This window comes from Mustela lutreola, chromosome 9 (assembly GCF_030435805.1).
Source record: "Mustela lutreola isolate mMusLut2 chromosome 9, mMusLut2.pri, whole genome shotgun sequence".
Lineage (NCBI taxonomy): Eukaryota > Metazoa > Chordata > Mammalia > Carnivora > Mustelidae > Mustela > Mustela lutreola.
This window is the reverse complement of record NC_081298.1, coordinates 29,682,778-29,696,827: the sequence shown is the minus strand read 5'-3', so window position 1 is coordinate 29,696,827 and position 14,050 is coordinate 29,682,778. Positions and strand designations below refer to the sequence as shown.

Below are 14,050 nucleotides of genomic sequence, written 5' to 3'. Positions count from 1 at the left end.
TTTCTCCCTAAAATCAATCTTCATAACTAACTTCATAACTCCACTGTGATAACATATATTCTCCCTTCAAGATAAGTAACATAGGACCAGCAAACTCTGGGTCGAGTGTTAGACCATGGCATAATTTTCTCTAGCAAACTATAAATTCAAACCATCTGACCTACAAAAATGCTAATTAAATTTATAGGTAAAGTAACCCCCAATTTATATAGAGCCTAAGGAAAAATTAAAGAGATAGTACCTAAAAAAGATTAATTATTGCTTATTATAACAATGCATTCCTTATGCCTCCCAACTTCAAAAACTAAGAACATGTCAAAAAAATTCTGGAACAGTACTACTAAAATACTAACAGGGAGTTTCCTCTGGTAATGGAATCACTGACGATTTCATTTATCTCTAAATTTTCAAAATGGGAAACTAGTAAGCTTCTTACAAAAATGTTTAAAACAACTTACGCTAGAACCATGTTGTAATCTGAGTGGTTGAACATATATCCTCCAACAACCCACATTATATTTCCATTGACCACAGCTTTGTGAGAGGCCCTGGGAAGCTTTAGGTTAGAATATTCCTCTCGAGTCCAAAATGACTGGTTAGCTGGCACAGGAATCGAACATCCAGGACCTAATAAAATAAAATAAATTAGCTTCACAAAATGCAGCCTTAAATTACTGCATTTCAAGATTTAATCATATAAATGTAACAACTATCTAAAGAATACTTAGTTGTTCCTTTAGCATCAAAATGTCAGACAAAGCCCTTTAATTCATTCTTTCGATTCACTCAAAGCTGGTGACCAAGGGTCATCTCCAGTATAATTCAAAATCATGTACTTTCTCATGATGACTTGACCACAGTCAGGTTAGGATTTTTTAGTAATGAAATACTTGCTTCAGCAGCTCTCAGAGGAAAGAGTAGACAAAGAAATTATTGATTCAAATGAAAAAACTTTAGGGTTAAAAGGTAAAGAAAGACTAGTCCTGGGAGTAATAATACAACCATCCAATTCCTGGAAAATCAAGAAACTCCATTCTTGGGGGCTGTGCCTCCTGCTGCTACCTTTCCACAGAGATAGGTACTCAAACACTTCAATTCCTTAGCTCATTGATTTCGGCCCAAGCACATAAGTGAGAGCATTTAAACAAACACATTTCCTTTCAAAACAAAAGTACTCTGAAGAAAAGATGCATGTATAAAGAAAAACACTAAATCAGTAACAGGTGTTATCACACAAACCTTAAAGAATTTGCTAAAGCTTCTCCGATAACCTCTCTATCTGCAGGTAATTCCACTTGCTGTTTTAGAATGATATTGTATAATCGACCCCAATTTTTTCTGAATTTATTGAAAGTTTCTGAGAGATACTATCTGAGAGATACTATCACTGATAGTTCTTGTCCCACCTCCTAGGCTTGGTTCTCTGCTGTATTTTCTTGAGGTTGAGACCAAGTCCTCCAATTTTCATGAATGAATTGCAAAGAATGTTGAAACCCCTTCCATAATTCTAAAGAGACTACAACCATACATCTATGAAATTGAAAGATTTTTAAGAATCTGAATAACAAAACGCAAAGACTTCAATGCTCCCTGATACCTCATTAACATAAGTGGAATATGTGCAAGGAATGAGGTCAATGTATAATTTACTCAACTAGGAAGATGCTGTAAAAGGGAAGAAAAACCAAGAGAAAAGCAGCCCCTACCCTGCCACTCGGGGAAGCAGGAGCATCCTCTGACATCGCTTGAATTGCAAACGCCTCGATAAGGAAAACCACAGTCATGGACACAGTGAGGAATATCGCATGCTTCCCCTTTCCAGTTTTCCGAACATTCACATTGGACAGTGTTGCTGCTATTACTGCTCTTACATTCTCCTCGGCCTGAGCAGTTGTTCGGACACATGTCAAAACTATAAAAACAGTGGGGGAGAATGAAATCAACACAAAGCAACACTTCAATTAATTTAGCAGAATTTTTACCTACACAAGGTTTAAGACTCTCATGGGCTCTCCAGTTCATCCACAAGCATAATGGCGGCACTTACCAGTTGGCCTAAGTAGGGTCAGTCAACACTGCATAGCTAGGACAGGTAATGAAATCAATTCCAATCCTGCTGGATTCTCACAGGGCAAGGCAAGTTAAAAACTTAAAGGGAGAAGAAATTCTTGCAAAATGTGCAGGCTTAGCTTCTCAAAGGTGGGATGACTATGCTGTTCTTGGTGGCCCCCCTAGTGATGGGCATTAGAAAACTGTCAATTATGGGACATCTGGGTGGCTCAGTGGTTTAAAGCCTCTGCCTTCAGCTCACGTTATGATCCCAGGGTCCTGGAATATGGAGTCCAGCATCAGACTCCCTGCTCAGTGGGGAGTCTGCTTCTCCCTCGCCCTCTGCCCCTCCTCCTGCTCATGCTTGCTCTGTCTCAGTCTCTCTCTCAAATAAGTAAAATCTAATAATAATAAAAAAAAAGAAAACTGTCAAATACAAGCTTCCAAGTTTGGAGGAAGGGGATAAAACAAAGGACTAACAATAAATTACCCATCCTCATGGTGTATATACCTCTGGACAGTTTCTAAAAGTTCAGAAAGTTAAAGATTATTGCCCAGAGGGGTATATTTAAAATTCCTCAATAAGTCATCTACTCATATCAGATGGAAGAAAAGGGAGGACCAGTTTAATTCAACAGTTTAACTATAATGCATCTCATAATAACACAACTTAACATAACTGTATTGAGGGGCGCCTGGGTAGCTCAGTGGGTTAGAGCCTCTGTCTTCAGCTCAGATCATGATCCCAGGGTCCTGGGATCAAGCCCGGCATTAGGCACTCTGCTTAGCAGGGAACCTGCTTCCTGTCTCCCCCACTCCTGCTTGCTTCTCTGCCTACTTGTGATCTCTGTCTGTCAAATAAATAAAATCTTAAAAAATAAAAAGATAACTATATTGAGGAGCACCTGGATGGTTTAGTCAGTTAAACATCTGCCTTTGGCTCAGGTCATGATCCTGGAGTCCTGCAATCCAGCCCCACATCAGGCTCCCTGCTCAGTGGGGAGTCTGCTTCTCTCTCTCCCTCTGTCTGCTGCTCCCCTTCCCCCTTCACTCATGCTCTCTCCCTCCCTCAAATAATAATATTTAAAAAGAAAGATAACTATATTGACAGCACTCTAAGAAGACATAATTCACATTTCAAAGGGGAAAACAATAATGGAACTATCAGGATACTTTTAAGAATGTAGATTTCTTCTAAGACCTACAAAGAAAACTAAAAAGAAATTTTGTAGCAAAGCTTGATAAAAAATCAGGGATCAATTATTAAAAACAAGCTAATTAATGTTTACACCTGTACCCAAATATCAGTTTATGACATATTTATAATATATTCTATAATTCTGTAAATATTTATAAACAGTATTTTTATAATCTATGTAATTACAATGGAAGAAATATGTATATCTACTTCTCAAGACCCAGTAAGCAGAATAAGTACATAAAGTATTTGGTTAAAAAAGCTGAATGAGGGGTGCCTGGGTGGTTCAAGTGGGTTAAAGCCTCTGCCTTCGGCTCAGGTCATGATCCCGGGGTCCTGGGATCCAACCCCGCATCGGGCTCACTGCTCAGCAGGGAGCCTGCTTCTCCCCCCACCCCCTGCCTGCCTCTCTGCCTACTTGTGATCTCTGTCTGTCAAATAAAGGAATAAAATCTTTTAAAAAAAAGCTGAATGACATTCTTCTCAGCCTCTAGAAAGTGGTATCTACCATCTCTACAATAATATAAACACAGAAGTAAAGCTTCAATTTCATCTTTTTAAGAAAAAGGCCTTTGTAAGACAATGGTTTATAAAAACTAAACTTTAAATCTCAGATTGGACTTGTTAAGGTAAAATGGCTAAAATAATCACACTTTGTTTTTACAAAGGGTCTAGGATAAAACTGTAGTAAAGCATTGCCACGATGTGCTCATCCTTATGCCTCACACCAAAAATATGTTAAATTATCATTTCCTACTGACACACTTATTAACCGTATACCAGGGAATGGCATACAACCAAAACTTCATGTTACTGAAAAGAAAAGAGGAGGGAGTAACCCTTAGCACCTACTAAACTAAGGGAGGACAAATATCACAACTTCCCCTGTGCCTCAACTTCTCCACTCCAGTGCCCTCAGGCATTCGTGGACTTCATGTGCCAAAAATTAATTATGATCACTTATTACAGTTACATAAAATCTCAAAACACAAAAATCATTTTTGAATCTCAGAAAAATGAAAGTGGCAGGTAATACATTGAAACATCTGCGCATATGTCTAAATTGGAGTAATGAGAAAATTAGTCTAATTATTTGTGCTTAAAATGTGACTCGGAAATAAGATGAAATGCCAATTTGTGTGAAAATAAAATATAACTATTTTTCTCTTCTTTGAGAAGAAAATTAGGCAACACCAAAGTAGCTGTAGGTACTAGACTCAAGGGTCCCCCAGTTGAGGCAAGTCCAACGGTACGATTCAGTGCAACCTGAGGACACCTAGAAAATGAGTAACAATGTTTTATGTGTGTCCTTCTGGGCATTCTTCTGGGAATAAAGAACATTGTTTAATTTGGCTTTTCAAAGGGTCTAGAAGCCCCAGAATGGTTTAGGGCTCCTTTTTAAAGAAGAGAGATCTTGGAACCAAAAAGCTAGTAAAATTTAGGATAACCTTAAGATTCCTTCACTTAATAAATAAATACTAATTCTGGTCTCCAGGAGAGATCAAGGCTTCCCCTACACCAATGAGGGTAAGAAAAACATGCATTTCTTGGGAAGATAGTGACCACAGAGCTAACAGAGCTCTCCAGTGATGGGGCAAAGGGTTTCCGGTGTCAAGGGATATTTGAATTGCCTTCTCTCTAGGGATGCTCCCTCCCTGGAGTTTCTCTTCTTCCCCACGGCTGCTACTATGAGACTTGGAAGAGCAAAGACTGTACCTAAGAACCTGTAGGGAACCTGGAATGGGGCCTGGATGGATGGCTAGAGCAATGGGCCATGGACAGGAGGAGGCAGCATCACCCAGGAGCTTAGCAGAAATCTGGATTCTCAGGCTCCAGCTCTGTTGCACTCTGGTCTCTGAAGAAGGGCCAGGGATGCATGTCTTAACAAGCCCCTCCAGAAGATCCCTGTGCATGTGAAGTTCGAAAAGTACCAGCCTAAGCCTTTACTCTTCCCTTCAGATCTGAACTTCCTTCCTCCCAGAGTGTCCCACTCTCAATGCTGTGACTCTCTAACCTTCCATTCTGAATTGTGCCTCTCCCAGGCCCCTGACTCCACCCTCCCCAGCTAGGGTCACCTAGGGCCCCCTCTGCTTACTCAACCTCATAGCTGTCAGTTCCCTCCTTAAAACTTTCTTTTCTGAGCTTCTGTAACAACACAGCCCACAGGCATTCCTCTACCCCTTAGCTGCCTCTACTGCCTTTCTCCTCACTGTGCACACGCTCCATAAGCCAGTTACTGTCCATGTGCCAGTGATTCCCAGATGAAAACCCCTGGCTCTTCTGGGCCCTGGATCTGAATATCAATGTCCTGCTTAGACATCTCACATGTACCCAACCAGACTCATCAGTCTTTCCTCTTTACCCAGCCTTTATGTCTGCCTGGCTCATGAAAAATCAGCTTGCTAGTACTGTGATACAATGGCCAGGCTGCCAAGTCACAAACCTTGGGCACCTGAAAAGCTAAATGAGTGTACCAAGCAAGACAGAGATCGGTCTAAAGAGATCTGAAAGAATCCGGAGACCCTGAGAAAACAGGCAGATAAAAAATCCAGCATAAAGGTTATATATACATGGAGCTTCCTGCCGCTGCCAGGAGTTGGCAAACTTATTCTGTAAAAAAAAATCACATAGCAGGGGCACCTGCGTGGCTCAGTGGGTTAAAGCCTTTGCCTTTGGCTCAGGTCATGATCCCAGAGTCCTAGGATCAAGCCCCACATCAGGCTCTCTGCTCAGCAGGGAGCCTACTTCCCTTCCTCTCTCTCTGCCTGCCTCTCTGCCTACTTGTGATCTCTGTCCAATAAATGAATAAAAAAAAATTTTTTTTAAGTTAAAAAAAAAAACAACACATAGTATCTTGGGCTCCTTGCGCCAAAGACACTCTCTGTTACAGAGCCCTTGCTTAGGGAGCTTTATGGGTTTAAAGACTTAGGAAAACAAACATTTCTTAAGAGTAAAATATGAAAAGACAAAAGTCAGCCTCTCTCCTATCATGACAAATTCCCAAAGCTGTCTAGGTCTGTTTCTCTACACTTCCTCTGTAATCTCAGCTAAGTCCTCATCAGTGGGCCAACAACTGAGCACATAAGAATGACTAATGTCTGTTAAACTGCACTTAGCAAGAAGCCCCAGTGTTTTCATCCAGCAGCAGAAAAATGCCCCTCTTTTCCAGAAGAAGCTCAAAGGCAAGACCTGGGTTGCAACTGTGGTCCCAGATCTTTTTGACAATGTATTTCACAGCTTCCCACCAGTTTCCTCCATTATAGAATGAGTGAAAAACACAGTGCCGTATTTCACTGAGTTTTTAAAAGAACTTTAGACGAGAAAATCCACGCATACCGCTTAGTGCAATGTCTGGCACACTGTCAGCCCTCGATACATGTTAGTTGTTATTACTGTTAAATACAGTGTCTGAATAAAATCACAACGATTAGACTTAAATATCTTACTTGTAAGTGATATTAAATCCAGTCAAATTATAAGCAGCATCACTAAAAAAATGCAGCAGGGCATAACCTGATGTGGTAACCACCTCAGGGACAGTCTCGTTGCCATCTCTCTCCGGGACGATGAGGCCACTGAAACAAAAACACATTTCTTACAAAGGGAAGCATGGTCACCAGGCATATCACATGGCGGCACACAAATTCAAACCTGGAATTCATCTTAGAATTTTTTTAAAAACACTTTGAGGAAGAGGGGCAAATTCTTGTGATAAACACATACTGCCACCCGATCAGTCTGGATCCAGTTCTGAACTCTCTGAGGAACAGATCTGAATCTTTCACCAGGCCCTCCTTTATCCTGGCTTATATTTCTAAAAAGATTTGCAATCAATGACCCTATTCTTTTTTTTTTTTTTTTTGGTATATAAAACTATTTCTAATTCCTCTTCAAGAAACTCAGTAAACCTTCAAAATCACAGTAACAAACTTTATGAGTTGATGAATGTCAAATATAAACTACTGGAAAGTATGAAGAGTAAAATTATAAATGAACTTGATAAACACCCACAATCTTTTTTTTTTAATATTTGTATTGCTTTATTTGTCAGAATCACAATCTTAACACTATTATTCTGATGTACTTTCTTTGCCTAATCAATACCATATAACATCTTATATTCTATTTTATAAGTAATACATCATAAGCAATCCCCCTCTCATTCAGCGTCCAACACACAAGATATTTGGTGGGTGTCTAGAGAGCATTAAAAATTATCAAGTCAAAGGGTCTAAAGGATGGCTTTAAACCTCTTGATCCATAAAACCAACTTGCTTTCCAGAAGCAATATGTCAACTTGAAATCTCATCAATATGAGAATGGAAAGGTCCAGCCTACCTCACTTGCCAATAGGAAGGATTACCTCCTATATTAGCTTTGGTAATTTAATAAGTAAAAAGTAATTGTTTTATATTGTGGTTTTGAGTTTCTTTTACACTCCTGAAGTTAATCATTTATTGAATGTTTACTTGCCTTCTGCATTTCTTCAATGTGCACATCTTCTGCCCGATTATCAATGCACTATCACCACCACTACGTTCAGTGTAAACCTGAATCCTTACCAGGTCCTATGCAATCTGCTCCACACACACAGCCCCATCCAACGAACAAACATCTCATCTATTACTCTCTTCCCTTCACTCACTCAACCCCAGCCACACTAGTCTCCTTGCTTTCCTATAGCACACACCACATAAACTCCCCATCAGGCCCTATGACAGTCTTCGACAGTCATTCACTGTGACCTAGCAATTCTAAGTTCTTTGTAGAACTACTACCTGTTCATGTACACAAACACAAATATACAACAGTCCTCACTGTAGCACTATTCAGACTGGCAAAAGCTTGAAAATCACCTAGGGGCACCTGGCTGGCTCAGCTGGTAGGGCATGTGACTCTTGATCTAGGGGTCATGAGTTAAGCTCCACGTTGAGCATAGTGATTACTTAATAAAAAAGGAGGAGGAGGAGGCGCACGGGTGGCTCAGTCGTTAAGCATCTGCCTTCAGCTCAGGTCATGATCCCAGGGTCCTGGGATTGAGCCCCGGATTGGGCTCCCTACTCAGCGGGAAGCCTGCTTCTCCCTCTCCCACTCTCCCTGCTTGTGTTCCCTCTCTCACTGTGTCTCTTCGTGTCAAATAAATAAATAAAATCTTCAAAAAAAAAAAAAATAAAGAGGAAGAAGACAACCACCTAAATACGAATCTGCAGGGAGTCAGATGACGAATCATTCTGTATCTGTAAGTCTGTAGAACTAACAAGGAGCTCGACAAGGCATTCCAGTAAGTAGAGGAAAAAACAAGCTGCAAAACAATGGGCCTAGCATATGTGTACATTTACACATATTTAGGTAACTGCATATAAAAATAATTAATTGGAAGAATATAGAAGCAGGAAATGAGGAGGAAGGGATGGGATTTTCATTCAGTAAGATTGTAAATATAAAGACAGAATTCTAGGAACTCGAGAACTCCGAAGGTGCTCCAAGTTTACAAAACAGAGAAGTATTTTGCACTGTGTAGTCAGCTAACCAATATTTACTGATGCTGCATGTGAGCCACAGTTCTAGGTACCAGAAACATGGCAGTGAAGAACTCCCTGCCTCCATGAAATTCACATCAGGGAAATGACAAGTGAGCCTAGATATACCCCCACCCCCGCCCCAACACACAGGTGTGTGTATGTAACACCAGGCAGAGATAAATGCTAAGAATAAAACAGTGAAAGAACAAAAGGTGCTACTTTAGAAAGGGGCAGCTAGAGAAGGTCTCTCGGGAAAGGTGGCCTTTGTTAGAGACCTACATGAAGGTTTCAACTGTGATCATGCTTTCATCAATTTCATGTACCAAAACCCCTTGAAATGCTGAGCAGGGACGTACCTGTTAGAGGGCCACCTCGAAACAGGTATGTTGGAAGTAATCTTCCCAGAAGAAATACTGCCTCAGGAATGACTGGGGGCTTCATCACATGCAGAAAACCCACACTCTTCTCCTAGCATGAGCGTCAGGACCAGAGATGGGAACACCAATCCTCAATCCACATGCCTGGGCATGTCACAGACATCTGGGAACCTCAGTGTCCTCAAAGTGCACAGGAGGAAATCCTGCCTGCCTCGCAGCGATATAACAAACTATTACAGCACATAAGTCCTGAAACACCGCCTCACACTAGCAGGTGCTCAGTAAGTGATGGCTCATGGTGTTTATTACTCATATGGTGGGGACATTTAAGTGTGCGGGACAGAACAGTAGGCTGGGCGGAGGGAGGAAGGGCAGAGTCACACGGCAGGGGTGGAGGGCTGCGTGCACCAGATAAACGTGATGCTGGAGAAAGGGGGTCAGCTTCCTCACTGTCAGAGAAACTCAGGCACTGGCTTCTTTTCACTTTGAAAACCTGACATTGTGACAGCTTTGGAATGTGCCACTTTCTCCCAGTGAAAATAAAACAAGCCGTTTATGACAAAAATAAACTTCTACAGGGTAAATAAATACAAACAGCCTTGGCCCAGCACACAAGGCAATGGAAAGTGCGTGGGTGAGAAAGCGATGCTGCAGGCGTGCCATTCAACTGTCACCTCGAGCTGCCTCCCACCTCCCTCCTCCTCTCCTACCCCCAGGTAGATAAATACACTCAACCAAGGCTTAGGGGGCAGCCACATGTTCAGCTTGAGCCAATCAAGAACTGCCTGCCCTGGGGTTCAGTATAATCTTATATTTTAAACCACTGTTCAGAACAATTTTTGAAAACCACCGTTCAAAGATATTTTCTTAATTCAGTAGAATGGTGCCAGGCAGAATTGGGTTCTCTGAACACACCTGGGGCACACCCTGCCTTCACCAACTACACCAGTCGAGCTTCCTGGTAACCCTAGATTTGACACACCTGTCTCCTTGCAAGATGAGATGCCCCCCGGGTGCAGGGAGATGGGGAAGGGAAGCCAGATTCTTCAAGTTCAAGCTCAGAGTCTGGCGACGGGGCTGGGGTTAGGGTTAGGTCCTGGTGGAAAGATCCACGAACCTGCGAGGTACCTGCCTTTGACGGCTTCTCTGTGTGCCATGGTCTGACCACGGCTGGGTCAGCAGAGTGCCAGACAACTGATGGATTCCTGTTCTCATGAAGCTCTTCTAATAGCTCTCTGTCACAGTCTCAACAATTGCCCTATCAATAGATGCCTCCCCCCGGCCAGAAAAAACCACCAACTCTCCAAAGAATAATGTTCTGATGAAGAAAGTTCTCAGAAGAGAAATCTCTTCTCCCCACTCCACTACCACTCCCCACTCTGCGACAGCCCCTAGCAGAAGGGCTGTTCACAGAGGTGCTCTGTTGACACATCTGTGAAAGTCGGTGTCCCACAGACAGAATGTGGTAGAGCTGGAAGAATCCTGCCGCCCCCGCGGCTCTCAGATCTGTCTGCTAACGGAACCTGGTCTGATACACAAATTTTATTCAGAACTTCAATATGTCAAAGATAAAGGCCATCAGCCAGTTCAGAATCAAATGGGACTTTGGAGTTCAGAGAAAGCACAGTAGAGCACTGGGACCCGAGGCAGCAGAAACTGAGAACTAGAGCATGTTGATTTGCTCCGAGTTGACAGAGAGACTTGGGCAGAAATGACACCCACAGTCCCCACCTTCGGAATCCCACGGGTTCTCATTAGCTGGGCCTTGTGCCCACAGGCTCCCACCATTCGGCCTCCTCCTCTGCCTGCAGGTCACCATGGGGTTGATTCTTCCTCCCAAAGCTCTCCTGACCCAACAGCCCTCCTCAGCCCCCATCTTGTGCCAGTGCCCTCATGGCTTCAACAGTGGTTTTCAAGGTGTTCTGCACATCACTGCTTCTAGGGGTTTCATGTTGCAGGCAAATTTCAATTTTCAAACACATATTTGTTCACTGTTATTTCAGAAACTTCAAACTAAATATGTTATTAGTTTAAATTTTAAAATAATCCATGTGTTAATTTATATTATTAGTTAATGAGCTTTTATAGAGAACCATAAAACCCTTCCAGTTATTTGTACATATACTTTGCCTTCTCTCAGAAGTCACTGACCTGAAAAATTACAGCCTCCTGCTTGCTGTGTTGCTGCTGTTGCTTCACATGTGTGCTCATCAGCTATACAGTCCAGGGGAGCCACAAGGCGATGCACCTGCTTGGCTGAAGTTCCCACAAGGGCCACTGGCAAGCTGAGTCAGAGTGCCCGGCACATAATAGGGACTCCAGGAATTCTGAGTCATGAACTCAGTGTTGAGTGAACCCCCAGAACTCCCAGCAAGTGTTATCATGGAAACATCCTATTATAGACAGTTTTCATGCTTATTGGAGTTTGGGGTGCCTCTTAACATAACCCAAGGTATGCCTCAAATTCTGGCATAAAAGTATGTACTCCCCACACTTGGATGATGACATTTTACTGCTTAGCATGGCCTATCTACCCTATTCTTTGGCTCTACTAGTGAACCTCTGAAACCCAGAAAATGACCTTGGTTCTTAGTTTAAAGATACGATGGAGAGAATTCTAAGCCGAAGGAAGTGGAGGAAATATCAAGGCACATTAGTCCCCTGATTTCCTGTGTCCTTGGGCACCTGTGTACTGTTTATTCTCTGTTACCTCTTCACTGATATGAAACGTCAAGACTAACCCCACGTGAGGAATACAAAATATATTTGTTAAATTGATATCTTTTTAACGTCAGGGAAATAAAATGTCAGAAGAAATCCAGAAAGTCAGCTGCAGATGAAAAAAATGACAGCTATGGCTCTCTATAGCTATATATGGAAAAATACATTTTATAAATTCTCTATCAAGTAAAAGGAAGAAAAATGGATGGTTTGGAATTCCCATGTAGTCAAAAACATAATAAACAACAAAGCTACTTACTGTTAATAAAAACGAAAATGCCAAAACAACAGAGAACACTCCACATAGTTATTGTTAAGCTGTTTCATTTAACTACTAATCAAGAATACACTTGTCCAAAAAAAAAACCATAATCGGCATTTTCCTCTCTTCCCACAGGTTACTCTTCATTTTCTGTGTATTCTTCCAAAAAGTCCTCCTCAGCCATATTAATGCATATACACAAATACACACACACACACACTTGATCGAATTCAACAAATAATTCCTGAAAGGCCTACGTGATGAGGACCCCAAGGATCAAGGTGACTGGTTCATGATCCAAATTTTTCACAGAAATAATATCCAATGTATTACTCACAAAACATTTTTTAAATGTAAACTGCACCACCACCACAAGAAGTGAGTAAACTTGATACGACTGCCATAATTTTATAGATGAGGAAACTGAAACAAGAGGTCCAATACTCAGCCCCGAAACTTACCCAGTGGCTACAGGAAACCAAGTCAGGCCTAGAGCACAAGTGACAGAGGACTCCAGAACTAGCACCTTCTCCATGAAATAAAGGTGGTAAGTGACCATAAGAGTTTGCAATCTAGGAGGTAAGTCTGAATTCAGAAATCAAATAATGATTAACTATTACTTATGTGACGAAACTTACCTAAAGGCAGCAACTAGTGGTGCATAAATTGAGTCTCCATCATAAACATATAAATGGTCCCAACTACACTCTGTAGCAAAATGATTGAAACGGAGTCTCATTATTCTATTTGGCCTGAAAAGAACAAGAGAGGCAGTTTATAATAATCATCATAACTATAAAACATTTGAGAAGAAACTGGAGAAAGATCGATTTTTAAAGAACTTACAGGGAGAGAAGAAATGAATAGTAGATAAATGACATTCCTTCATATGTCGAAGATTTATTTCCTACTTACTGTGTGCAAGAGACCACGAAGCACACGATGGTAAACAAAATCACCCTGACCTATGCCTCTCTGGGCCTTACAGTCTGTACAGTGGCTGTTTTTTGTTTGTTTGTTTTTTAAGATATTTATTTATTTATTTGACAGAGATCACAAGCAGGCAGAGAGGCAAGCAGAGAGAGAGGAGGAAGCAGGCTCCCCACTGAGCAGAGAGCTGGACGTAGGGCTCAATCTCAGGACCCCAAGCCAAAGGCAGAGGCTTAACCCACTGAGCCACCCAGGCGCCCCTACAGTGGCTGTTTTTAAACAGGTCGTGAACCAACCCATTAGTCCTTCCGTTTCTGCACTTCCTTCCTTACCCAACTTCAGATTCCACACCACGTCATTTCACAAACACAACTGCCAGTTCTCTATACTTGCCTACCCTTCTGCCTTTCCATACAACTACCTGGCCAAGGCCTGGTATAGAGGACACCAGTTATCCTCTTTGACTGAGATTAAATGCCAAGAAAACTAAGCCTATCACTGGTCCTCTAGAGGTCCTCAAGACCACTAGGTAGGCTGGTTTCAGGACAGGTCACAGCTTACCAACTTCCAACTGGTACTTCAATTCTGCCAGCAATGCCACTACTCATTCTCTCTCTCCTTCTCCACAACTGCTGCTCACTCCCAATTACTATTTCAAACCATTTGGTGCCACCTCCCTGCTTAAGCTCAGCACCCAGACAAAAATCTCCCAATTCCCCATTTTCCAAAACAGATACATCCACCCACTCCTCTGTCCATCTTTCAACCACCCCACATGTTTCTCTCATCTGGAACTTTCCACATCCTCATTTTAATCTCTTTAAGTATCACGTATTTTACCAAAAATAACAAAACATAAAAATGTCAAATCTCAACTCTCCTTCCAGCTATTATCTCTCTCTGCTGAAGACAGTGAAGCTCCACACAAGACTTTGCTTTCTCTGTTTCCTCACATCCCACTCACCCTCTTTGCTCTCAAACCTGGCTTCCA

General features: G+C 41.8%; 1 protein-coding gene across 2 annotated transcripts in view; it reads right to left on the bottom strand.

Annotated features, from left to right (window-relative positions):
• Positions 1-14,050, bottom strand: part of ATRN (attractin) — a 148,755-nt gene that overhangs the window by 93,920 nt on the left and 40,785 nt on the right. For both annotated transcript variants that reach the window (XM_059133815.1, XM_059133813.1), the window contains exons 3-6: positions 12,768-12,881; positions 6,694-6,822; positions 1,707-1,912; positions 459-627 (exon numbers count right to left, since the gene is read on the bottom strand). In XM_059133815.1, coding sequence (XP_058989798.1) covers positions 459-627; positions 1,707-1,912; positions 6,694-6,822; positions 12,768-12,881 — 618 coding nt within the window. The remainder of the gene's footprint in view (positions 1-458; positions 628-1,706; positions 1,913-6,693; positions 6,823-12,767; positions 12,882-14,050) is intronic.